Source organism: Pteropus vampyrus, unplaced genomic scaffold (assembly GCF_000151845.1).
Source record: "Pteropus vampyrus isolate Shadow unplaced genomic scaffold, Pvam_2.0 Scaffold145, whole genome shotgun sequence".
Lineage (NCBI taxonomy): Eukaryota > Metazoa > Chordata > Mammalia > Chiroptera > Pteropodidae > Pteropus > Pteropus vampyrus.
In genome coordinates, this window is record NW_011888926.1 from 1,792,779 (window position 1) to 1,817,133 (window position 24,355).

The following is a 24,355-nucleotide window of genomic DNA, read 5'->3' on the forward strand; positions in this document are numbered from 1 at the left end:
AAGAATGTAGTACATGGCAGCTGCAGCTATGACCTGCCCCTTCTGCAGTGGGAAATCTGGGCTTCAGTCTGGCACACCATTTTCTGTCTGAAGCATCTTGGACAATTTACCCTCATTAAACACTGATGTCTACACAAGAGTTATTGTGAGGACAGGTGAGATTAAATAAAGTCCTTGGCAATGAATCTACCATTACGCTGTGCATTTACAAGCATACCCTCTGTCTTTCACACAAATGAGAAACTAGGCAAGCTGTTCTGCAACTGATTTTTATCATTTATCAACAAATCTTACATATCTCTTCAATGTCCACATACAGATCTATCGCTTTCTTTTGGTAAATTAACTGCCCGCCCCCTTCCCAGTCCACCGTTTGTCTAGATAACCCCCACTGATTCTTCCAACCCAGCTCAAAGCCTATTATATATTCCCACTGATTCCTGACATTCATTTGTGAGAGCTGTCTCCACTAGTTTGCAAGCTCCACTAGGGGAGGAACTATGTCTGTTTATTCATAACTAATTACCCACGCCCAAACACCAGGTCTGACACACAGGAGGTGTTACATAAATATCAGTCAATTCAACCAATGAATGTTGCGTCTCCTTTACCAACCAGCTCTTTCTTATTGAGTGACATTAAATACAGAGCAGGTTCGGTTAACCTTAAGACAGCAAACTGTTAACGAATCAGTAATTTACCAGTCTCAGATGCTTTTGGTTAGAGTGTAAACAGGTTCAACATTTTTGAAAGACAATTAGGCACGACTTATTAAAATGTAAAATGTCTGTACAGTAGTCCTTCCTTATCTGCAATTTCACTTTCCACAGTTTCGATTATTGGCGGTCGACCGAGGTCCAGAAACGTTAAATGGAAAAGTCCAGAAATAAACAACCTATCAGTTAAAACTGCATCCCATTCCGAGTAGCAAGATGAAATCTCATGTCGTCCCGCTCCACCCCTCCCGGTCGCGAACCATCCCTTCGTGCAGCATCTCCATGCTGGACGCGCTCCCTGCCCCTAAGCCACTCAGCCAGCTCAGTTATCACATCGACTGCCCTGGTTTGCAGCGCTTGTGTTCAAGCCGCCCTTGTTTTACATATAACTTCTATTACCAGTTATTGTTAATTTTATTACCATTTATTGTTAATCTCTTACTTGTCTAACTTATAAATAAACTTTATCACAGATACGTATGTACAGGAAAAAACATAATATATAAAGGGTTCAGTGCTGTCTGCATCCACTGGAGGTCTTGAAACGTACCCCCTGAGATGAGGCGGTGCTGTACCTTTTGACCAGCTTTCTCTCTTCCAGGAAGCTACCTTATAAAAATATATAAATGAGTGTTGAGACTGGCAAGGACATTCTCTGCAGCATAGTTTTAAAAATACAGCCTTAAAAAACTTGCAATTAAAAAAATTAGTTATGTAACTATGTATGATGTTGGATGTTAATTGGACTTACTGTGATCATTTTGCAATATATTCAAATATCAGATTATGTTGTACACCTAAAACTAATATAATGCATGTCAATTATACCCCGATCAAAAAATTACATACCAATGTCATAGCCAAACGGCACCAGCAAATGACCTGCTCATAATTACAACGGGGTCTGCAGAGTGTCATCGGGCTCTCTGTGGCATTCTATGCACTAGACGCACCGAGCCTCAGCCCACCCACTTGGTGCCTGTCTGCACACAACTATGCACTGGGAAAATGAGAAAATTAAGGACAACGTAGTGAGTTTTTTAAAAAGTCAAATTTATTAATTTAAAACATGTCCTTTGTTCTGAATCTTTCCTTCCTATACCTTTTTAAAGGGTTAAAAAGGCCCTTTAAAAAATTATACTCATCAAGGTAACATGGTTAATAACATTATCTAGATTTCAGGTGCACATGATAATTCGATAGCTGTATGCCCTATTGCAGGCTCACCACCCAATCTTCCATTAGCATTTATTTGACTCCCTTTACTAATCTGCTTTCCTTCCACCCCCTTCTTCTCTGATAACCACTATTCTGTTGCCTGTATCCATGAGTTTTTGTTTGGTTACTTTTTGTTTCACATTCCACATGAAATCACAGTTTTGTCCTTTTCCAACTGACTGATTTCACTTAGCATACTATTCTCGAGATCCATCCATGTTGTTGCAAATGGCAATATTTCATCTTTTTAGGGCTGAGCAGTATTCCATTGTGTGTGTGTACTGCATCTTCTTTATCCAGTCGTTCATCAATGAACACTTAGGGTTGTTCCACGACTCGGCTACTGTAAATACTGCTACAAAGACCCTTTCTTTTAAGAAACGATGGTGACAGTAGATGCTGATGTGGCTTGTTTTGTTTGTTTTTGTTGTTGTTTTGGTGTTCCTACTTGGAAAAATTTAAAAACCTGCAACTCCATGTTGACACCCCCAATTCTGTGTGTACATTTTGGCGCCCTCTATTACGCAACTTTCCCAGGGCAAAGTTGTCTTTGGGGGGCAGTAGCAGTCATTGGAGAAGTAAGATACAGGAGGAAGCAAAAGTTAGAATTTCAATTTTACTCTTATAATCTCGGTAGCAACCAGAAATATGACAAGTGATGAGCAAGGGTTGACCTTGGTGAGAAGCATCCATCTTCACTGTCAATCTCTCCTCCGACCACCACGCCTCACTCATTCATTTATTCATTCACCTGTCCATCCACCAAATAGTTATTAACTACGGGACAAGGGACTGTTCTAGGCACTGGGGATACGGCAATGAATGAAATGATCCAATACTCCCTACTCTCTTGGGATTGACATTCTGGGAGGTTAAAGGGGGTAACTGATGGGGAGACAGACAAGTAGAGACAGCGAAACGAATACAACTTCAGTCAGATTAAAATCCTTAAAGAAAACGAAGCAGGAGCAACTGGAAAGAGAGCCCGGAGAGCGGGGAGCTGCAATTTAAAACTGGACAATGGGGAAAGGCTCGATGAGAGTGTGACACTGAATGACGACTTGACGAAAGGTGCGAGCCGACCTGCAGCTGGCTGAAGGAAAGATACTCCAGACAGAAAGCGTAAAGGGCCTCTGAAGTGAGAAGCACACGTTGTGTTTCAAGATCGGTAAGGAGAGAGCGTTGTACACCCACACTGATAGCAGCATTACTCACAACAGCCAAAAAGTGCAAGCAACTCAAGTGTCCACTGACGGGGCAATGCGTAAACAAGATGTGGTACATACAATCAATGGAATATTAGTTAGTCTTAAAAAGGAATTTTAAAAGCCTAAGAAATGCTGTCACAAGCTACAACATGGATGAACCTTGATGACGTTAAGCTAAGGAAATAAGCCAGACACAGAAGGATAAATACTGTATGATCAGAGTATATGAGGTACCTGGAGTAAACAAGTTCATAGAAACAGAAAGCAGAATGGTGACTGCCAGAGGCTGAGGGACAAGGGAAACGGAGTTAGCATGGAAACGGCCGAAAATAAGGCTAAGAGGTAAAACGCAGCCAGGTATCATGAGGGACCTTGTAGGTGGAGGAGAAAAGCGCCCTAGCAACCTTGAACCTTATGAGTCTTGGTGGAACACCAGAGGATGGGAGGCCTCTAAGGAGCGAGGAGGCCATCTCCCACTTTCCTCCTTATCTCCCGACATGAGAATTTTTCCTCATCTCCCAGGATCTGACGAGATGAGGAGATTTCTGCCCCGGATCTTTCAGACGAGAGCTGCAGAATATAAGGCCACTCAACTGCAACAAGGTACTCGCAACTTGCAATGCGATTATCCACTCCTTTTGTTTTGGCGTCGTCCTGTTTGGTGTGTGGGACTAGGACCCAGGGGACTGGCACCTTTGGCCTATTTTTCTCACTCTGTATGTAAATAATGAACTGTCTAAATAGGAAAGTGGCTTGTTGTACTTTTAGCGGTTCAATCAGTCAGGCTCTGACCTTGTCCTGTGTGTGTGAGCTTTACAGGAGGACACGTTAAAGGTTTAACTTGACCCCAACGCAGTGGGAAGCCACTGAAGTTAAGCAGCATCGTGACCAGATCAGAGTTGCATGTTTTACAAAAAAAAAAAAAAAAAAAATCACTGTGGCTGCTCTGTAGATACTACATTGAGGAGGTCCAGAAGTAGAACAGATTGATGGTGACTTATCACATAACATTTGTATTTTGACACTTGAGCCCCTACTCTGTGCCAAACAACAGGACACAGATACCAAGAAGAGTAAGAGGGTCCCTACACTAATACACCTTAGCCTGGCCAGGATCAGCGGGTAATTGTAACCCAGGTGACCTATGAGAGAAGGAAGCACACCCGAGGGCAGGAGTGCAGCAGAGAGAACAACGAACTCTGCTTGGGCGCCCCAGCGAGGCTTCAGCAGCGGGCTGTGGAGGATGTCTAGGAGTTTGCGAGACACTCAGAGAGGACAAGAAGTATGAAAAAGAAACAGAATCAGCAAGTGAAGTGGGCAGGAGCTATGAATCACTCAAAATGGTGGGAGGTAAAAGACAAAGCAGGAAATGGTGGACGGTCAGCCTAGAAACGGGGCAGGGCTAGGGAGGGTGTGGTTCACCATCCCAAAATTTGAATTATAGCCTGTGGTTTAAGAGAAGCAATGTGGCACAGTGCAAAGAACTTAGATCTAGCTCCAAAGCCCGGCTCTACCATTCACTAGTTGTGTGATCTGAAGCATGTTTTACCTTTGAATCTAGCTTTCTCATTTGGAAAAAGGGAATAATACCTGTAGTAAACATAGGAAATGATATGACTGGGTCCAAAGAACAATAATTATTATGTCAAATGCTACAAGCAAGTTTTTTTTAAAACATAGTGTCTGCTGGGATTTTCCTCCCATTTTAAAAAGCAGGACATATTTCGTGGAGAAAATTTAGAAAATACATAAAATACAATTTCACGACTCCCTGAAACCCATCCCGGGATGATACTTACCCATCACCACCCCTACACGAGATTCTGTGGGCTGATGCCAAGTACCTGGCAGCATTTAATACTCAGTGGCCCCAAGAGGGGTATCAAACACTGGTTGCATGCTGAATCTACCCCTCCCCAGTCCCTGGCATCATGGTACCCACTATACCCATACTGAGCAGGTGTCATGGCTGAGATTTCCAAGCAAAGGCAATGATAATAATAATTAGTAGTAGTAATAATATTTAATACTTTCTACTGAGTGCCAAGTTATAAGCGCTTTGATGAACAGCCCTACTGTATACGAGCCTCACTTAACGGATGAGGAAACTGAGGGCTGCAGAAGGGTAGTGACTGGTCCAAGGTCTTGCAGATAGAGAATAATCATGTCGGCGTTCAAAGACGGTCTGGCTCTAGAGCCCAACACTGAACTCTCCAAGCGTCTCCTGGCAACTCCAAGAACTGAGCTGTACATGAATGAATTAAAGAAATCATATAAAATCAAAATGGAGGATTTGCCGAACTGTTAACAATGGCTATCATTGGAGGGTGAAATTATGGAGAACATTTAACTTTTTATGTTTATGTAATTTTGAGCCTCGAACACTGAGCATACATTAATTTTAGAATAAAAAAAATTTTAAATATAAATTTCTTTCTAAGCACCACCCACGCTATTTCCGACAATCTGTGGTCTACTTCAGATTTTTAGTTTTTTTTTTTTTTAAAGAACATGAATGTTTATTCCCTATTATACGAAAGTCAGTGGGCAAAAAATTTAAAGATTTACAACATAAAGTGTTAACAAGGTTTGGGGAAAACAGCAAGTTCAAATTTGCGTGTTAGAGAATACTAATAAAGTCTTCTCAGCAGGAACTGGCAACGTACATAATGACCTAGTAATTCCATGTCTCTATATTCATCTGTACCACACATGTGCACAAGAAGGCAGCTGTAAGAATGCTCACTGTACCATTAAGTGAAGTATTTTTAAAATTAGAAAAAAACAAAATGTCCATTTATTCTCTTAAAAGTTACATCTCATCCATTCTGTGAAATACTGTACAACACTTTAAAAAAAATCCCCAAGATTCATTGTTAAGTTACAGAAAAAATGTACAACATAGTGACTTAACAGTTGATATTTCTGTATGTGCAGATATGTATGCAGATGTACAACTAAGGGGACATGCCCCGGCTGACCTGTTACTCCTGGGGTAGGCAGTTCAGGTGAGGGCTGGTAGAAAAGGAAGATTCTAGCTTTGTCAGTAGTGTTCAAATATTTGCAAGGACGTTTTCATTGCTACTTGTATGATTACGAGAACATATATTATTGTATATGTTTTAACTGGGACTGTAAAATTTTAAAAACACCAAAATATTACTAGTAGTTACCTCTGGGTGGCGGTGGGATATTACACATAATTATAGGTATTTTTATGATATTCTTTGTATCTTTGTATTTTCCAAGTTTCCTACAATAGATACCTTTATAAACAAGAAAAAGGGTAAGAAATTAATTTTAAAGTAAAAGTGGATATTATTGAGTCTTATCATGCTGACTGACCACTGTGACTGGAGTATGAGAAGTCCCGATCAGTATTATTTAAATAAGAATGATGACTTGGCATGTTTTTAAAAAATAACTTATTTGGGTTTTGTTTTTATTTCCTAAATCCAAAAGTAAACTCAAGGCTTAGTTCAACTTGGCCCGAGGGCCCAGAGACATTCCTGAGTTCACCTGTAAGCTCCTCCAACCCAGATGTCACAACGACTAGGAAATGGTAAAACTTTTTCCCACACTTGGAGCCCAAGTCTCAGGCCTTGTGAAATCCTGGGTAAATCGCAGGCCCTGATCTAGAAGAGAGACTTGCACTTTCTCAGGAACAAAGGGGATGAGGGTAGCCTCAAGGCAGAAAACCTCTCTTTAGCAAACTCCATAAACTCCTGATTCAACAAGATTACACCAAGAAGCTCATTTTCTTCCAGAAAGCCTATTCCAGTACTGGACAGTTCTAATATTTCACAAAAACAAATGCTTCTTATACTGAACTAAAACATGCGTCCGTTATCTCAGAAGACAGATGCTAGCATTGGAAACCTGGGCTCAAATCCCAGCTCTGTCCCCAAGCTGGGTGACCACGTATAGTTTTATTTAACCTCTCTAAACATCTCTTTTCTCATCTGTAAACGGGGTTAATGCCTTTGCAGGCTGCAGTGAGAATTAAAGAAGAGTCACGACATGAAAGTACCCGGCCCAGTGCCCAACACACCCGAGGCCTCGCTTCCTAGCCCCATCCTTTGGAACGAGATCAAAGGAACTCAGCTACTCTCCCACACTGCTGAAAACCATAATCGTGTCTTCTCCATTCTAAACATCCCTATAGCACTTCCTCTGCTATAAAACTCCCTAATTTTACACTTAGGTGGGAGTTTCCCATCAGGGTGGCCAGTAGTCAGATGCCCTCAGATCTGTTTTGGAGTAAACAGCAGTTTGTTGTCACACTGCTCCATGCCAGCGACTGTGGTAAACCTTGCCACGCAGAGCTCAGCCTCCGTAACTGCTCTGAAGATGCAGAGGCCCAGAGATAAGAAGTGGCCTGCCCAAGGTCACACAGCTGGGAACCTGCTGAGCCCAGGCCCTTCTCTCTATGCTATAGACCAGGGGACCCCAATCCCTGGTACCAGTCCGTGGCCTATTAGGAACTGAGTTGCACAGCAGGAGGTGAGCAGCAGGTGAGACAGCGAAGCTTCATCTGTACTTGCAGCCACTGCCCAGCACCAACCAGCATCACCGCCTCAGCTCCGCCTCAGATCATCAGGCATTAGAACCTCATAGAAGCACTGACCCCTGCCTGGTGCCAAAAAAGGTTGGAGGCCACTACTATAGACAGCGTCTCTCAACTTCTGCTCGGGCCCGGCAGTCAGGTGAGCTCAGTCCTCCTTAGGGGCTCTCAGTCCCAAGTGCTGAACCAGAGTGCCTCTGGCAGAGTCTGGCTCCTTGGTCTGGTAGTGTCCGCTCCCTTGCTGGATGGGATACAAATCCCAGGGCTTCCAAGGCGTCAGGAAGGCTTTGCTGATCCTGCATTTACTGACACAGGATGAACTCTGAAGGAAGGAGCTTACCCAAAGTGAACCCCGCTGGGGAGCTGGGCCGGCAATGAAATGAATGAAGAAAAAAAAAAAGAAACAAACGAAACTGTGCCAGGAAGATCACAAAGGTTACCTTATGTCACCCTTTCAATAACTGTGCCAAGTGGGATTTTTACAGGTCATTATGTTCCTCGTTTAGATGGGATAATGGAGACTTAGATGAGAAAGTAAATTCCACTAAAATGTAAGCTCCATGAGGGCAGAAAACTTGTCTATTCTGGTCACCGTTGTATACTCAGAGCCCAGGACAATGTCTGACACACAGCAGTTGATCAAGAAATACTTGGCAATGGAATGGATGAAGGCAGAGCCATGACCTGAATGCTAGTCTCTTCATCATGCTTTCAAATTCACGTTGTGAGCGCCTCTGGCAGAGGCCGTGCTGAGCCACTGGTGCCTGTTCGGAGCCAGAGCATATGGGAAAGCGGTCCACCCCGCGGCATGTCACATGCACACCCACTCAGAACTGTGGCCTACCCACTTGGCCAAGGTCAGACATGCTGCTCTGTTCCCAAGGGCAGATGTCCTCCCCTGGGACCAACTGTATCCAGAGAACAGTCCAAACCAAAGGAGCTGACACCTTCTTAGGGAGGAGGCCAGCGTGGCTGGGCCAGTTTGACTTTCTGGCCAATCGGTGAAGCACAGTGTACCCCAGCGCTGCCTTAGGGAACCATGTGTCAGTGGGCACCAGCATGCAGTGCGAGTGAGCTGTCTAACTAAGCTGGGCTCTTGAAGGAGGCCCGGTCTCTTGAGACAGCTGCTTCATCAACAGACAGAGAAGTCACCGGCCCCATTCTGACCTGTCGCGTGCCATTGCAGAAACACTCCAACACCAGTGCCAAGTCACAGAAAGGGCATCTACTCTAGAGGTGAATGAATCTCGCTTAGAATCTCAGCTCCCCTAGTTGTGGGACCTGAGACAAGGTTCTTCACCTCTCTGAGCCTCAGTTTTCTCTTCTGTAAAATGGGAGTAAAAGAGTAGAGATTTTTAAAATTAGAAAGAATGTATTGGTTGGAAATGCAGAGAAAAAAATCTGGAATGATAAATACAAAATTCCTACCAGTAGTTGTTTCTGGGGACTGGATAGAGAGAAGGAAAGAGAACTTTTATGAATATACTGTATTCTTTAAGGAAAAAATATATGAAAAGTACCGAGCTCAATAGCTGGGTTCCTGGCAGGCATTCAATAAATGTAGGCTGCCGTTACGCAGTTCTCCTGGGAGAATGAGATGCAGCCACTCCCACACGCCTGCCTACGTCCTAGAGAACTATGGGCTGCATTACCCATCATGCCTTCTCCTCCCTTCCTAGCCACCGAAGACCAGGAGCCCCAGTGCAGGTCACCAGCACCAGGACAGCACATCTCAGAACTGAAATGATACTGAAAAGGTCTCATTTATTCACTTATTCTGCCTTTGAATACCTAACACAGAGTTATTTGTGTTAGCTATGCAGGCCCTGTCCAGTGGTGGGGAATGCATGACCTTATAAGGCAGCCCATTGCACCAGCGGGATGACTTCCAGGGCTCGAGTGGGTTAAGACCCCTGGTTCCTCTGACCATGACCCTCAGCCTTCAGGCTCACAGCTCTTAGCAACTAGCAGCCTAGCCCTTCCTAGTGGGAAAGCCCCTGGTGGACTGACTCTGCCTGGGTGGACAACACAGGAATGCATGCCAGTCAACACCCACCTAATAAGAAGCATCTTCCCACACCTCCGCTGCTTCTACCCATTTTCTCCCACCCCTGGTAGGAGATGCCTGGCACCTCTCCTAAGAATCCAAAGCTAAACAATTCCCTCCTGCCAGAAGGCAGTCAGCTAGCTCGGTTGCTATGCAACTGGCAGGCACAAAAGTGATGTAGTTCTTTTCAGAGGCTTGGGAAGGGGGGCAGGAAGCCAGTCTCTCCAACTCACAGCCTCTAACCGGCTCCAAGGCAGTAGGAGGTCCCCTTTAAGGAATCAGTTGATGGATTCACTCATCTAATTCCCCCTTGCTGCTGGCATCAGCAGCAGAAACTCCAGGCACACTGTGAACTGCATGCAAATCCATAGCCCCGCTCTAGCTCCTGGGGCAGCAGCTTTGCACCAACTTCGGAAGGGCATCCTCCCGGCGCTCCAGAGGCACCCTGTGAGGCTGACCCACAGCTTGGCCTCTCCCTCTTAAGCTTTGCTGGTATTTGGAGCAGGAGGCATTCATGGCCCCAAACAGACATGCATCCAAAAAGGCGTGGAGCCAGTACAACCGTGTCCCCTCTATCTAGCCTGCTCTACAGAGACCTAGTTTCTACTCTCTACCCCCGGGGAGGGCTCTGGGGAGACAGGCTGGTCGAGTGGTAGAAAGCCTGCATTCTGCAGTCAACAAATCTGCATTCAAAACTTGGCTGCGCTGCACGCTAGCTGTTGCCTCAGACAAGTATTTAACCTCTCCGGGTCTCAGTTTCATCATCGTGAAAACAAGATAATGATACATACCTCTTCGGGTGCTTGTGAAGGACAAACGAGGCAGTATTTGTAAAACAAGACCTAGTTCAGTGACTGGCGCAGCCATCTGAGTAAATGCGCCACCACGACACCCCGGTTCCAGGACGGTCCAGTCTGGAGTCGGCCCCACCCAGCATGTGCACCCCTCCGCTTGCTGCAGCCCAATCACTGTATTACAGTTATGAAGTGACTTCTTCCTCACCAGCATACAAGCTCTTTCACAGGCAGAGCCCTTGTCTTCAACCAGCTCTGTGGCCCTCTCAGTAAACAACAACAAAAATAACAGTAACAACACAACGTCCAGCAGAAGGTGAAGGAGCCCGGCACTGAACTGGGGGTCGAGGACTAGAGGAATGGGGGTCGAGACCCATTAGGTAGGTACTTCCCAGGACTGGCCACGGACTGGCTACCGTTTCCATCTCCGCACATGAAAGCAGAAACACTCCTACTGGGCCTAAATTCCCCAAGGATTTTAATATCTAAGGATGAAACTACTGTAAATGTAATTCTAGAGCTCATTTTCTCAATGTTGCCCTTCAACTTAGAGAATAAAAAACAGGAAGTCCGTGGATTCACTGTTCCCTCTCCTCCAGGCTCTCTTAGAGCAGTACCCAAAAGGTTTTCCTGAACGACTACTACATACCCAGTATCCATGGAGATTATGCAAGGACGAAGCGGTTTCCTTAAAGCCAGTTTTTCCAAACCTATGAGCTGAGGGTAAGCGCTGGGGCGATGGAGGCCGTGGGCCACATACAGGGCTAGAGACAGAGACAAACATTCCCCAAGGGCTGAGACCTTGCGCCAGATTTGCCTCAAGTACTTTGTACACAGAGTCCCATTTAATACTCACAACCACCCCCTGGGGCAGAAAACAGCGTGCCCATTTTACAGAATGGGAAACTGAGGCTCCGGAATGTTAACTATTTCGCCGAGGGCCACAGGGCAAAGGTGGAATTCTTGACCTTGCTCCAAAGCCGGTGCCCTTCCCTCTGGCTCAAGCTTTGCAGAATGAAACCCCCAAAACCATTCTCCATGCTTTTTAGGACCCCCAAATAAAGAAAGGCTTCTATAGGCTGATTAAGGGCGTATTCCTAAAATAACACCAGAAATCATTCACAAATTTTTATAGTGCATTAGAGTTTAAAGAATTTTTCAAATATGATTAGGCCTTCAGGACCTTTCTTAATGGGAGGATAGCTATTAATGTTCCATTCTGCAGATGTGTAACCGGAGGGCCACAGAGGGTTGAGACCTTGTTGAAGCCACAGGGTAAGACTGTGGCAGAGTAAGTCTCCCCAAGATTCCTGATAGGCTACGTGCTGCTTTGAAAATACTGTGAGCAGCCTCCTTGCAGTCCTTACCCTCCTTTACGCTGACAGGTCCAGAGCCTTCCGAACCAGGGTGTCAAAGAAAGCTGGAGCCAATGAAGATGACCGCTCAAGCATCAACATTCATTTTAAATACTTCCCACATGGCCCTCCCGAGGCACCAGGTACCAGAATAAAGCCCAAGATAGAACAGGGTTCACGGCAGACAGGATGCTCATGCTCAACTGAGAGAGCCTGGGACAAGACAATTGACTCTATCCTGCTTCCTTATCAGTGAAATACAAGTACCTGTTGAGAGCTGATAAAAGGATCAAGAACTTATGAATCACTTTCAGCTCTACCTAAGATTTACGAGTACTATGAAAACAGAGAACTACTGAATTCAAGGTCACCTATCTCTCAACTGCTCATGCCCCAAACCTAAGTGTCGTCCTCAATTATTTCCCATGCCTTACACTCTACATCCAACCCATCTGCCTCCAAAATAGCTCCACTACCAGAACCCTAGTCCCAGACACCTTCACCACTCCCTGGTCAACTCCAACAGCCCCACTGGTCTCCTTGCCACCTCCTCGGTCCCTCTGTGGGCCATCATCCATGCAGCAGCTTGAAGACGCCTCTCAACCATAAATCAGATCCTGTCGCTCCACAGCTTAAAACCTTCATTACACTTGGAGTACAACCCAACGTCCTTACCAGAGCCTCTATGACCCTGGTAACTTGGTGTGACCTCTTGATCACACCATCCTCTCCTCTCAACACCTCAGCCACACTGGCCTTATTTCTCATCCTCGACACACTAAGCTCATACTTATCTCAGGGGCTTTGCACGTGCTGCTCCTTCTACTTGAAGTCTCCTCTCCTAAAATGCTGAAGGACTGCCTTCTCATCACTAACCCTCAGCTCAAATGTCGCCCCTTCTGAGAGGCCTTCCCCAATCACCCCAGTAAAATCCATGACACATCACATGCCCACCCTAACTCTACCACACTATCCCAGTTTATCTTCCTTGTAGCACTCAGAAACTAGAATTTTCTTATTCGTCTACTTGCTTATTTTCTGGCTCCCCAGAACTACAATATAGGTTCCGCTATTCTTGTTCAGTGTTGCACTCCCAGCGTCCAGAACAGTGCTAGGCATATAGTAAAATTTCAATAAACATTTTGGGAACGGTTGGTCCAAAAGACAATGGTGTGCTCCCCTAGTCCTCAAGACGGTGATTCTACTCCATCTGCTCAAACTGAGATTGGAAGTTTTACTTACTCATCCATTCAATCATTCATTCATTCACTCAAATCAAATCGACAGTTGACTATAGGACACCTGAGAGGGTACCACAGTGAACATGTAACCAGAATGAGCTGTTTCACAATTCAAAGAAAGATTTTTTTTTACATGGTACTTTATAGAGGCACTTTTAACTTCTGCCAAATGTCAGACTTCTTTGAGTTAAATGCCATCTCAGATTTACCTACAAGAGGTTACATGGCTTCCCCAAAGTCACATGATGAAAACTCAAGGTACCCAATACTCAAGGTAAAACCAAAACCTAAATGTATTTGCAAGTGCCCAACCTCTTTCTTTAATTATTCATAGTCATTTGCACAAAAATGATAAAAACCAGAGAGTAAATTAAACGTGGCTTTTCAAAATTTTCACCTAAATTTCCTTCATTCTGTTTTTAATTTTACTATCTAGTAGCAAGTCCTGTCAAATGATAGGACGTTTTCAACTTTAAGAGCACTGTTCTCAGGTTATGGAGCATTAATGGTACCCTGGCCAACAGGCTGATCTTGATTCCAAAGGGAAGCAGTATAGTTAGTGCAAGGGCTGGAACCTCAGGCTTTGGAACAGAACGGTGCAGATTCAAATCAAATCTGCTAGTGATAAGGCCCTCAGCAAGTTAATTTTGTTTTACTTAACAATAATATCACACTTACCAGATGCAGACAGGATTCTAAGTACTTTGCAGTTACAATACTATCATTAGATAAGTCAGATCTACTATTATCCGTATCTTACAGGTGAAGAAATGAACACAGAGAGGTGAAGTAACCTGCCCAAAGTCAAAACCAGTGAGTATGAGAGTCAGCATTCAAATAAGGTAGTGTGATGCAAGACCCACACTCTTAACCATTACACTACATTTCTGCTCTAATTCTCTTTCTTCATCTACAGGACAGAGCTAACTGGTCTGCCTTATCTCGCAGGGTCACATGAAATCACTGGCACACAGTAAGATAAATGTTAGCTACTCTTAGTGATAGTAGTAATTGCCATCACTCTATTAATGTACCTTCACCTTTGGTCTAGCCAAAGGCAGAAGAAAAATATTTTGACTGAAGATCTCCAAGGTTCTCTACAGTAGAATACATTGGAATATAGTGGAAGCTCCATGAGAACAAGAATTGTCTGCTTTTGCTTGTCATTGTATCTACAGTAAACAGTGGGTGCTCAGCAAATATGCGGTGAATGAGGTAGGAAAATTTTATGCATGGACAGGGTTATGCAGACATGACAGCTAAGATAGTATCATCACCTCTTAAATGGAGCTAAACACAAAAGAGGTAAATTTATAAGGTTTTCAGAGGACTGTGTTAGCTGGCCGTTATTTAACGTAGACAGCCTGGCTACTGGGAGGCAGTGTGGTATAATGGTGTTCATTCACCTTAGCTAAATGAACAAACATAGACCTGAATATTAGTCCTGACTGCTACTGGAAGTCACCGGGGCTCTCACGGTCTTGGATTATCTGTCAAAGAGGAAGTCGGACTACCAGATCATAAACAAATATATTCTACTTTCTCATGACTTTAGAACAGTCATCATAACAATCTGAATGGATGGAAATCACCGAGTACTCAATAAACATGTCAATGAATGTGCTCCCCAATTGACAGATGAGGAAACCAGGATACAGAAGTAACTCGCTCAAGGTCACAGGGTCAAGGGAGAATATGAACTATAGCCCAGCTCTCTTTCTATTCCCGACTAACACTCATGCTTTCGAAGACCCTTTTTCAGTTCAAAAACACTGTGATATCTGTCTGCTTTTCCAAGTTCAATAAACCTGTAATCGCTACCAAATAATCATCTTATTAATAATCTTGCCTGACTTCACTACATCATGGGATAGCAGGATTAGGAAGAAACAACTACAGTATTTCTACATTGTCAACCTAGAGACTCAAAAGATCTATAGAAAAAATTAGGGCAAATTCCTCGTCTTTGCCCAGAATTGAGAGATCAGAAGTGTTTTAAGATAAATGATGATTTCACTTTAACCATAAGGTTTAAATTTAAGAGAGGAAAAAAACTTCTAGTAACACAATGCTTCCTGAGTACAGCATATAACACCTTTAAAATTCTTTAATCAAAGTTGTGCCACTTGAATCAAAGTAGATTCACAAAGTTAAATGTAAAAGGTTGTCAAGAATATCTACCAATTCTTGCTTTATTTTTATTAACAAAATACATGCTTGACACTAAACCTTTCAGTATAAAACCTTCCTAGGATTGTCAAGTTGGGAATAAAAAAAGTCCATCTGACAGTCACAATTTTCTAGATGGTTCATAACAGGAGAGTCAAGGTCAAACTGTCATGTCTCTTTACTCTCCCATCTAGTAATTGAAAAGCAACTAATAGTGAGCTCAAAATGCTCCATTCTGGTACTCTCACGAATACGAATGTTAGCTCAAGGATCACACTCTGGCTCAGAAAGTTCTGTGAGGGCAGGCTGACATGAGGGCAAGGAGAAAAGAGGGGCTGTAAGTTGGGCAGATGTTCAGGTCATTTCGGTGACAGCAGTTAACTTTCACTTACTTTCATTACCTGTCAAATAAGATTAATCATCTCATCAGATGGTTATATGACTCAAAATAAGGTAAGGAATTAAAAATCCTTCAATCTTACGCAAAGGTGAGTCTCTACTATTATTACTATTTACTATATCCGGAGCTGGATAACCCCCGCCCCCATTCTTGGCTATCTGTTCCGCAGCATCCCTGAAAGATGGAACAGGAGGATACTTTCTTCTCCAGACTCCAGGCCTAGCAACAGTAGACACACCTGGATAGCAAGTCTCTGCTGCTGAGAGATGAGAAGTGAGGACTTCAGGCGCTGGGCCCAGCGGGCTCACCACCGACCATACGCCCAGTCACCTTGTCCTAACCTTGAGGAACGTAAAGAAACCCTACGGAGAAGGGGAGTGAGGTCGCCAAAAAGGAGAAAAGGTGCATCCACTCTCCAACCGGCCGCCGCTGCTTGGATCCACGCTTCCCACGGGGCGGGGACAGGGCTGGGAGAGCTGACTGCGCCAGGGTCCCCTTGACCTCGGGCGCCGGAGGATCGGGCACGGGCGCAGGGCCCACGGTCGGGAAATGTATACAAAAAGTCACCGAAGGTTGGGCCCGCCTCGCCTCGCCGCGCCCACAGCCGCAGGCACAATTGGAGGTAACCCGCCCCCGTGAACCCAGAAGGCCCTGAGCTCGCTCACCTGCAACCGGGTCACCAAAAGGCTGTAAGGCGCCATTTTGTGCACTGACAAAGATGAGGTCGCGCGAAAGTGACGTGACGCACGGTCTATTTAAAGCCTTCGGGCAGGGGCGCGGCCTAAAGAGAGACGTCACGGGGAAGGCGGGGCCTCCGCAGAGGCGCCAGAGCACTGAGAGTGCAGTGGGCGGAGCTACCGCGTTAGGAACCTACACGGAAAAAAGCTGCATAAGAGCACTTACGGAAGTAAATATCGCACAAAGATATCTTATCGAAGTGCAGATGTCACCTTTGTACTTTGCATTTGTCTCTCTCATTCAAATCGGGGAAACGCATTGTTTTATTACTTGAACGCTCCTGCCAGGACCTGGCTCCCCAGCTATCACAGAAACTCAACTTTGGAATTTAGGGCTTTTGATCGCGCGAGAACGACCGGGTCTTGGTGCAGAGATTATGAACGCTGATGGAAGCCTAGGGGACCAATCACGGCGACAAGGGGGAGGGTACAAAGGGGGTTAAAGGTCGGACGGAAGTCTCGAAGCTTCCGGTGGCCCTCTCCAGTGCGAACTATGGCTAAACATCATCCGGACTTGATCTTTTGCCGCAAGCAGGCTGGTGTTGGTGAGACGGCTTCCATGCCTGCGGCTCTCTGGGTTGGGGTAGTATTAGGAGCTGGAGGTTCCTGGGAGTTGGGGGTTCCCGTCTCTTCTTCGGGTTTTACTTTGGAGATGCCACATTTCCCGCCTTACGGGGGTATAGGAGCGCGCGGGTTTGTGGCCTGTGATGAAAAGCGGTGGCGCGCGTGCTCTGGGACCCAGAGGCGGGCGGGCGGCCGGGGAGGGGTCCAGAGAAACTCTGAGATTGCCCAGGACCTGGAAGGAGCTTCAGGAGGGTGTGGGTTTGGGAAGTTTATGGGGAAAAGAGAGATAAGATCGCTCAGGACTTACTGTAGTCCCTGCTCCTGTCCCCCCATTCCAAGATCGAGGATGTTTTTCCCCCTTTTCGTCAGAACCTTAATTCTAATTGTACTCTTTACTGTCTTTGATCTTGCAGCCATCGGAAGACTGTGTGAAAAATGTGAGTGGATCACGCCCTCCCGAACACCCCACCCCTCCCACTCAGTTTCTGTGGAGTCAGCAAATGAGCGTTTCCTGTAGTACCACAGAGGGCTTTGAGTCGATGTGCCCGGAAACATATAAACACTGAATGCCAGACTGCAATCGAAGGCCCCCTGCACGTCCCCACTCCAACTTGCACATTTTTAGACACTGTGTTTAGGTTTTGAGAAAATCTCTAGCTTTGGACGGGAAGTAGCATGACCTGGTCTCCAACACACACATTTTTGCCAGTAATTATATAGACTTATCTACCAAGTGCTGTTGTAAGCTCTTTACATGTTGATTAACTTTTCCTATGTGTTGTGGGGATGGACACTAAGTAAGCCAAGTTTTGTGATGCCAAAGTAGAGGGATCTAAAGTCACATTCAGGAGACTAGTGTGTTTCCCCATAGTAGGAAGAGGGCAGAGGACTTGAGATGCTTGCAAGTGGGCATAACTCCATTCTCTTTTCCTCACAGGTGATGGCAAGTGTGTGATCTGTGATTCTTACGTGCGTCCCTGCACCCTGGTGCGCATATGTGATGAGTGTAACTATGGCTCCTATCAGGGGCGCTGTGTGATCTGTGGAGGCCCCGGAGTCTCCGATGCCTATTATTGTAAGGAGTGCACCATCCAGGAGAAGGATGTGAGTGTATTCTAAGCTTTCTATCTGATCTTTTATTTGAAAACACTTTACCGCCCATGGCAAACTCCTATGGACTGTGGAGATTACTATGTTCAGCTAGTCACCTAGGTTATAATTTGAAGTTCTGTGAGCTGAACTGGGTGTAGTCCATTAAAAGGCAGTTATTTTCAGTCAAGGGCAAAAATGCAAGAGAAGCAAATCTTTGTAAACACCAGCAATTTGGAGAGCCTTCTCTCTATTCCTTTGATGTGTCTCTGATTATTTTTATTCAGAAACAACATCCTGCATTTTGTAAGCCCTAGTACAGTGCATGGTGTGTAACAGCCATTCAGTAATTCTCTTTACTGTCATTAAGGACTTTAGGCGGATGCGGCATTTGAACATGAGACAGTTCAGGTTGATTTCAGCTTTTAAGTGGCTAATGCCTTTGGTTTATTACTGTAGAATTCATTGATTCTGTCTCATGATATTTTGCCCCTTGATATTGCGTGGTGGCAGTGGCTAGTGAGTCAACTCCTTGAACCAAATGTAGGATAGAGGGCTTATCGATCCATACCATGTGAAGGGTGACTTTTACCATTTTTCTTTAGCAGACTTCTTGGGGTGAGGGACAGTCCCATGAATCAGCTTGTTTTCTTATAACACAAGAAAAAGAAGTGTGATACAGTACCAGTAGGCTAACAGAAGGTATCCAGCTACCGAATCTAGGATAATGCAAAAGATATAATTCTTAATATTCCTGTGATAGAGAGTAGATAGTTTATAGATATAGTCTCCCTTATTCTTCACATTAACTTTGTTAAATAGGGATTATTATTATCCCCGTTTTACAGTCCCTCACCCAGCTAATAAGTGGCAAGCCCAGATTGTCTGGCTAAACCTACTGGTGTCCCCATTACACCAAGTTGTGCTTTTATAAACCCTTTTGGTAGGATGTGCCTATGTTGAGGAGAAACAGCCCAGCCATCTCAGTGGTCTGTGCGTTTGAATCCTGTGTACCCCCAGTAAGTGGGACAAATCAGGCCAGATAAGACTTTTTTTATACTATTAAGTCTTCTATTATTTAGGGAGATGAGAAGAGTCATAGATAAAGTATGAATAACTTCAGTCATTGATTTGAACTTTCTCCTGCCCTAAACTCTGATTTGCATTTTACTTTTGACTGTCAAATCATATCCTGCTTGATCTGTTCCACCAGCTACACTCCTTTAGGGAAAGGACCTTGGTTGTGTCTTGGTATCTCCTTTTCCCCACTTCTTGGTACAGTGCCTGGCATGTAGTGTAAGAATGGTACACATTTTGGTGCTGACCCTATACGTCATCCAGGGGAGCTTCGCCTGCAGAGTGTCTGGTACATAGTAGATGTTTGGTAGTTGATAAGCAGTGAAACCAGGGTAAGATGACAGCAGTGAAGAGCAAGTACAGATAATTCTTAAACTTGCTAAAGAGTCCATTAAGGCCATTTTCTGGAACTATTCGCATGATTGTAGCTAGAGTCCTTATCTGGCATAAGCTTACAACCAAGGAGTGCTTAATGAACATTAATTTCTGTCTGACTCGTCTGCCTGTGGTCTGTGACCTGATACTTTTGGATCCTCGTGCCTCATTCTGTCTCTGAACATTATTCTAGATGTCACTTCCTCTACTTCACATAATACAAGAATGTTCTAAGGATATTTGAGAAGGCACCTAGCTCACATTTACTCAGCAATAGTTTCCAAGGAACAAAAGCAGTCCAGTGATATGATCCAGCCTTTCAGCCTGACGGATCATCATACAGATTAAGTGGCTAAGACTTTCCTATGCAGAAACCTTCCCAACCAAAACAGCCCCTATTATTTTCCTATTCCTTCAACTTTCATCATTTTTAAGGACAATAGACCAAGAAACTCAGTTGGGTGTTCTCTATAGTTTTTCAAAGTTTCAGGAGTATTCAGGAGTCTAGGATAATATCTGGGTGCTGCTGCCAGAGGACCAATTTGTAGTTATTTCTAGTGCAAAATCATTTTGATCCCCTTCAACTCTTGATTCCTTTACTCCTTTTGCTTAACCGTTTTCCTCAGCTGTCCCAACCAGAAAGTAAAAATAGCTAATATTTACGGAGCTCTTGCTGTGTGCCAGGTACTGTGCTGAACATTCTGTTCCAAAAATTCTATATGATATAGATGAAAGTAAGGCTTAGAGATGTTAATTAAGCAACTTGGTTCCAGGTCACATGAGTAATAAGTGGCAGATCTGGGACTAAAACCCAGGTCTGTCTTACTCAATGTTTCTCAACATTTCTTTCTATTATTGCCTCCCTCAAGGACCAAGGAGAAAAGTTAAAATTTACATGAAATTAAACTAACAGTTTTCTCCCTAACAAGAGGAATTAAACACCAAGGAACAAGATTTTGTTGGGTATGGATGAGCTTTAGATGACAGACTACTATGACATTAAAGATGTTTTTATCCCCGCTGAGAATGCACAGTCTAACTCAAAGCACTTAACTCTAATCACTGCACCACATGGTTAAGGCTGTGCCTGTCTCTCTTGCTATTTCTACCATTCTCTTCTTCCCATTAAAAATAAACAGCAGAGCCAAAGGTATTTGATAGATTAATGCAAAAGATATTTGATACTTTTCAAAGTTAATTAGCAAATTTATCATTCTCTTTAACTGCCCGAACCATAGGAAGGTTTTGGTTCTTGCCTTCGGAAGCCCTGTTAGAAAAAACATGAGACCGGAAGTCAGAAAGCCTGTTCAAATCTTGGCTTTGCTAGTAACATGCTGTGTGTGGCTTTGGAGAAATATCCACAGAAAAGAAGTAGTAATCCTTATTACCTCATGAATGTATTTACTGAGAGCTTAAAGGACTTTAAAAACAAAGTTTCAGATAAAAAATGTGATACTACTCCCAGCATTCAGTCTGTTTTTTACATCATTGGTATTCTTTAAACAGTTGCTGAAAGAATGAACATTTCACCTTCAAGTTTCTGTTAATAAAGCAGAAATTCTTTGCTACGATTTGTAAGAAACAGAGATGGACCCATTTTCAGTAATTGTATTTTTCTGATCTTAAAATTTTGAAATTGCCTTTTCCTGCATTTCAGTTCCATACAGATTTCCCGTTGGTCTTTTATATTTTGGTACATGATTAGTGTTAGTTTTCAAGTTTTACTTGAAAGTCCTGAGTTTCACCACTGTTAAGAGGGTAATTTTTGTAGCTTGCTTTCCTGCCGTAGAAATGCACTTGACACACAGCCCTCCTCAAGAAGGAAGCCGAAGGCACAGAGTTTGGTTTCGACAGAAGCCCAGCTTAGGGTACTCCTGGTGTCGTGTTTAATTAGTATAATGGAAACAAAGACCGACAGAGAAGGAAACTTAGCATTCACACATACAGTTTGCTAAAGGAGCTGCTGCCATGAGGCCGACATTTGCAGGTATTTTTAAAATAACTTCTGGCTCAACACCCGAATATTCTCCTGTACCATCCTCCAAGGTTTCTGAAGAGTCCTTCCACCTTCCTGTCCATGCTCTCCATTCACAGGGATACCCAACAAAAGCCTTCCAGGTCCAGTGCTCACATCCTCACCTCTCACTTTGGAAACAACCACGAGACCCGTGGGAGATGCATAGAAAGTGAAAAACGGGAGGATGGGCAAGAAAACAGGAAACCTGTGAGTCAGAGAAAACGCTATAAAAGCCGAAAATCTAATAATCCAATGCATTGGCCGTCTAACTTTTTTTTAAATATGTAGAGTCCTATTTTCAAAGAAATATTTTATGCAGAACCTGTGCGTCTGTTTATATCATTACGAAATTGCTGATATTTGCTTTTGGCAATGTCTTATAACATCAAAAACTAATTACATGCCAGGCACTGTTCTAAATATATTTATTGATTCTTAATTCTAGGGGGTAGAATCTGTCATTGTAATAATTTTACATGTGACTAAAAAGAGACACGGAGATTAATAATTTATCAAAATTCAGGCAGCCTAGCTTCCAGAGCCTGCTAACCTAAACTGCCAATGAGAACATATTGGGGGTGGCACCTCTCAGGACTCTCTAGGGCTCTGTATAGAGTTTGTAAACATTGACCAGTCCCTTTATTTTACAGTTGAGGAATATGCGTCCGAAGGGGAGTGCCTTGCCCACAGGCTATCATCATACCATAGGATTTCGTAGCATCTCTAAAGGTCTTAGGGCATGTTGTGTTTAATATCAGGCTACCTTGGGCCACGAAGAGGCAGCCGTTTCCTCATTTGTACCAGGACTTTGAATACAGATTATATGGCTAGAGTTCACCTAGCAAGCCATTATTAGGGCTGGGCCCACATCCTGGTTCCCTGAGCACGTCAAACTCCACAGATGGTAGTTCCCAGTGTAATACATGGTATATGTTTTCTAGAAAAAAAAATGTTGCGTTGACTTTGTACGTTTTCAGAGATTCTTGTACAGTGTTCATATCAGTCCCTGAGAAGAGAAATCAGCTGAATTAGAAATGAGATATCTTAAAGGATTGATGAATTCATTCTACGGCCCAACAGCACAGGAAGCAACCTCCTTTGACATGGATGTTTAATAAAATCATCAGACCTGTGAAGGTTTTTTCCAGTAGCAACCCCAGTTTTCTTCCCATCATCCCAGATCAACTGATAGAGTCATCTTTTCTGAAGAACACAGCTTCCCAGGGGCTTCACTGAAACCATTCAAGCTCGCAAAATGGCCAGGGAGCATGTCATTGCAAATCAGAGTATGGACCATCAGCAGCCATCTCTAGCATAGGAACACACTTGCCCCCAAGACCGTGTGTCACATTAAGCAAACTAATAAGGGCACATCAAACCCAATATTCTGTGGTATTTAAAATGTAAGGTGCTGTTTCCTAAAGTGTTTAGGTTCTCCCCTTTTCTTGGGATAGTGGAGGAGAGCCAGAGAGCTGATCCATAGATGATTATTACCATTTCTTACCTTTCCCTTGAAGAAAACGCTTAGTACATCTTAAGAGTTTTAGATTCTACCTCAACTATATCATGTTAGCAACAAAAGTGGGCTGAGAATCCAGCATTGTCTGTGCAGGCCACTGGATTGGGTAGACACACCCTGGCTATGTTCTAGGTGCTTAGTAAGTTCTTAACAATTGATCAAATAGAATAACTAAACTGGTAGGATGCATGGCTAGACCATTAATCCAAAAGTTCTTTTTATCTTCAATCCCTCTCAATTCATGCTTAAAGATGACAACTTTTCTGTTTTCCAGAGAGATGGTTGCCCAAAGATTGTCAATTTGGGAAGCTCTAAGACAGATCTCTTCTATGAACGCAAAAAATACGGCTTCAAGAAGAGGTGATGGGTGGGCGGCCCCTTTCTCCCCCTGCCCCATCAAGCTGCTGCTGCAGCTGCCAGAAAAGACGCCTACTACTGCCAGCAGAAAGGGAGCGGAGCGCGGACCGGCAACCCGAATCCCCCATGGCACCCTGGCACCTTTCTACCCTCCTCCTCTCACCAGATAACGTGGTAGGAATGGAAAAGGCTTCTTCACAGAGCATTCGGCAGACTGTATCACAGAAAAAAATGGTAGATTAGTTCATGGTTTTTCTTGAATTAAAGAAGCAAGAGTCTGTTTTCCACATTGATAAGTTCTCTCCACACTAACAGCTTCTAAAATAGGAATAACATTTCAGTCTTTGAGGAGTTGGTTGTGAAGCTACACGCAGTGGAAAAGCGTCTTACAGCAGCTCTGATGGCATCTGTCCTTGAAGCATCTGCAGTGTGGTAGGGAGCTCTCAGAACAATAAATGCGGGCATTTTGATCTTGTAACACCAGGTAGTGCTGGTTCATGTTATTTTTCTTCTAAAAAATTGGAAACCCTTTCTGTTGTATTTAATAAAGTAGGTGTTTATTTTCTGGTCGTCAGTCACCATCCCAATTTATCTCCAGGTAGTTGTGATTCAAAATAGAGGTATTGGGATTCATAGAACACCTCGCCCTCTTATTTCTACTGGAAGGAATTCACAACCATCCATGCCTTTGATTATGGGGAAACTTAAAGTCATTTTTAGAAGCTATTTTTATCCTTCCTGTCCAACTATAATTTTGAACTAGAGAGAGAGCTTCCAATAATGGGGAATGGAATGAGACAGAATGCATTCAAATCAATGAGTCAGGAGAACTGAACTGAATTGCTTTGTTTCATAAAATACACATACACTCAAATATTTTTTAAAGTAAATGAACAAATTAAGGGCAA

The 24,355-nt window shown here is 43.8% G+C and overlaps 2 protein-coding genes and 1 long non-coding RNA gene across 4 annotated transcripts in view; 1 reads left to right on the forward strand and 2 right to left on the reverse strand.

Moving 5' to 3' along the window:
* ACO2 (aconitase 2) overlaps positions 1–16,486 on the reverse strand; it is a 40,300-nt gene extending 23,814 nt beyond the window's left edge. Inside the window, exon 1 of the mRNA XM_011369045.2 lies at positions 16,378–16,486. Coding sequence (XP_011367347.1) covers positions 16,378–16,413 — 36 coding nt within the window. The 5' untranslated portion in view covers positions 16,414–16,486. The remainder of the gene's footprint in view (positions 1–16,377) is intronic.
* On the reverse strand, positions 5,147–16,371 carry LOC111745027. Its single transcript, XR_002782468.1, has 2 exons — positions 11,197–16,371; positions 5,147–5,387 (listed from the first exon to the last, which is right to left on the reverse strand). It is a non-coding gene; the product is annotated as an uncharacterized LOC111745027 (long non-coding RNA).
* Positions 16,487–16,801: 315 nt separating the features above from the next.
* Positions 16,802–24,034, forward strand: PHF5A (PHD finger protein 5A). Of its 2 annotated transcripts, XM_023535935.1 has the most exons (5): positions 16,802–16,994; positions 17,427–17,450; positions 17,951–18,117; positions 21,649–21,778; positions 23,365–24,034. In XM_023535935.1, the coding sequence occupies exons 1-4, from the start codon at positions 16,943–16,945 to the stop codon at positions 21,742–21,744; spliced, it is 339 nt and encodes a 112-aa protein (XP_023391703.1). In that variant the 5' UTR covers positions 16,802–16,942; the 3' UTR covers positions 21,745–21,778; positions 23,365–24,034. The 2 variants fall into 2 exon arrangements, with proteins under 2 accessions (XP_023391703.1, XP_011367345.1); XM_011369043.2 differs by lacking the exon at positions 21,649–21,778 and having other exon boundaries at positions 16,803–16,994.
* Positions 24,035–24,355: the final 321 nt, after the last annotated feature.

Excerpts from the sequence above, each read along its gene's own strand:
- PHF5A (XM_023535935.1), top strand. The coding sequence starts at position 16,943 with ATGGCTAAACATCATCCGGACTTGATCTTTTGCCGCAAGCAGGCTGGT. Across the intron at positions 16,995-17,426 it reads CCGCAAGCAGGCTGGTGTTG|CCATCGGAAGACTGTGTGAA; the intron begins GTGAGACGGCTT and ends TTGATCTTGCAG. Across the intron at positions 17,451-17,950 it reads CGGAAGACTGTGTGAAAAAT|GTGATGGCAAGTGTGTGATC; the intron begins GTGAGTGGATCA and ends TTTTCCTCACAG.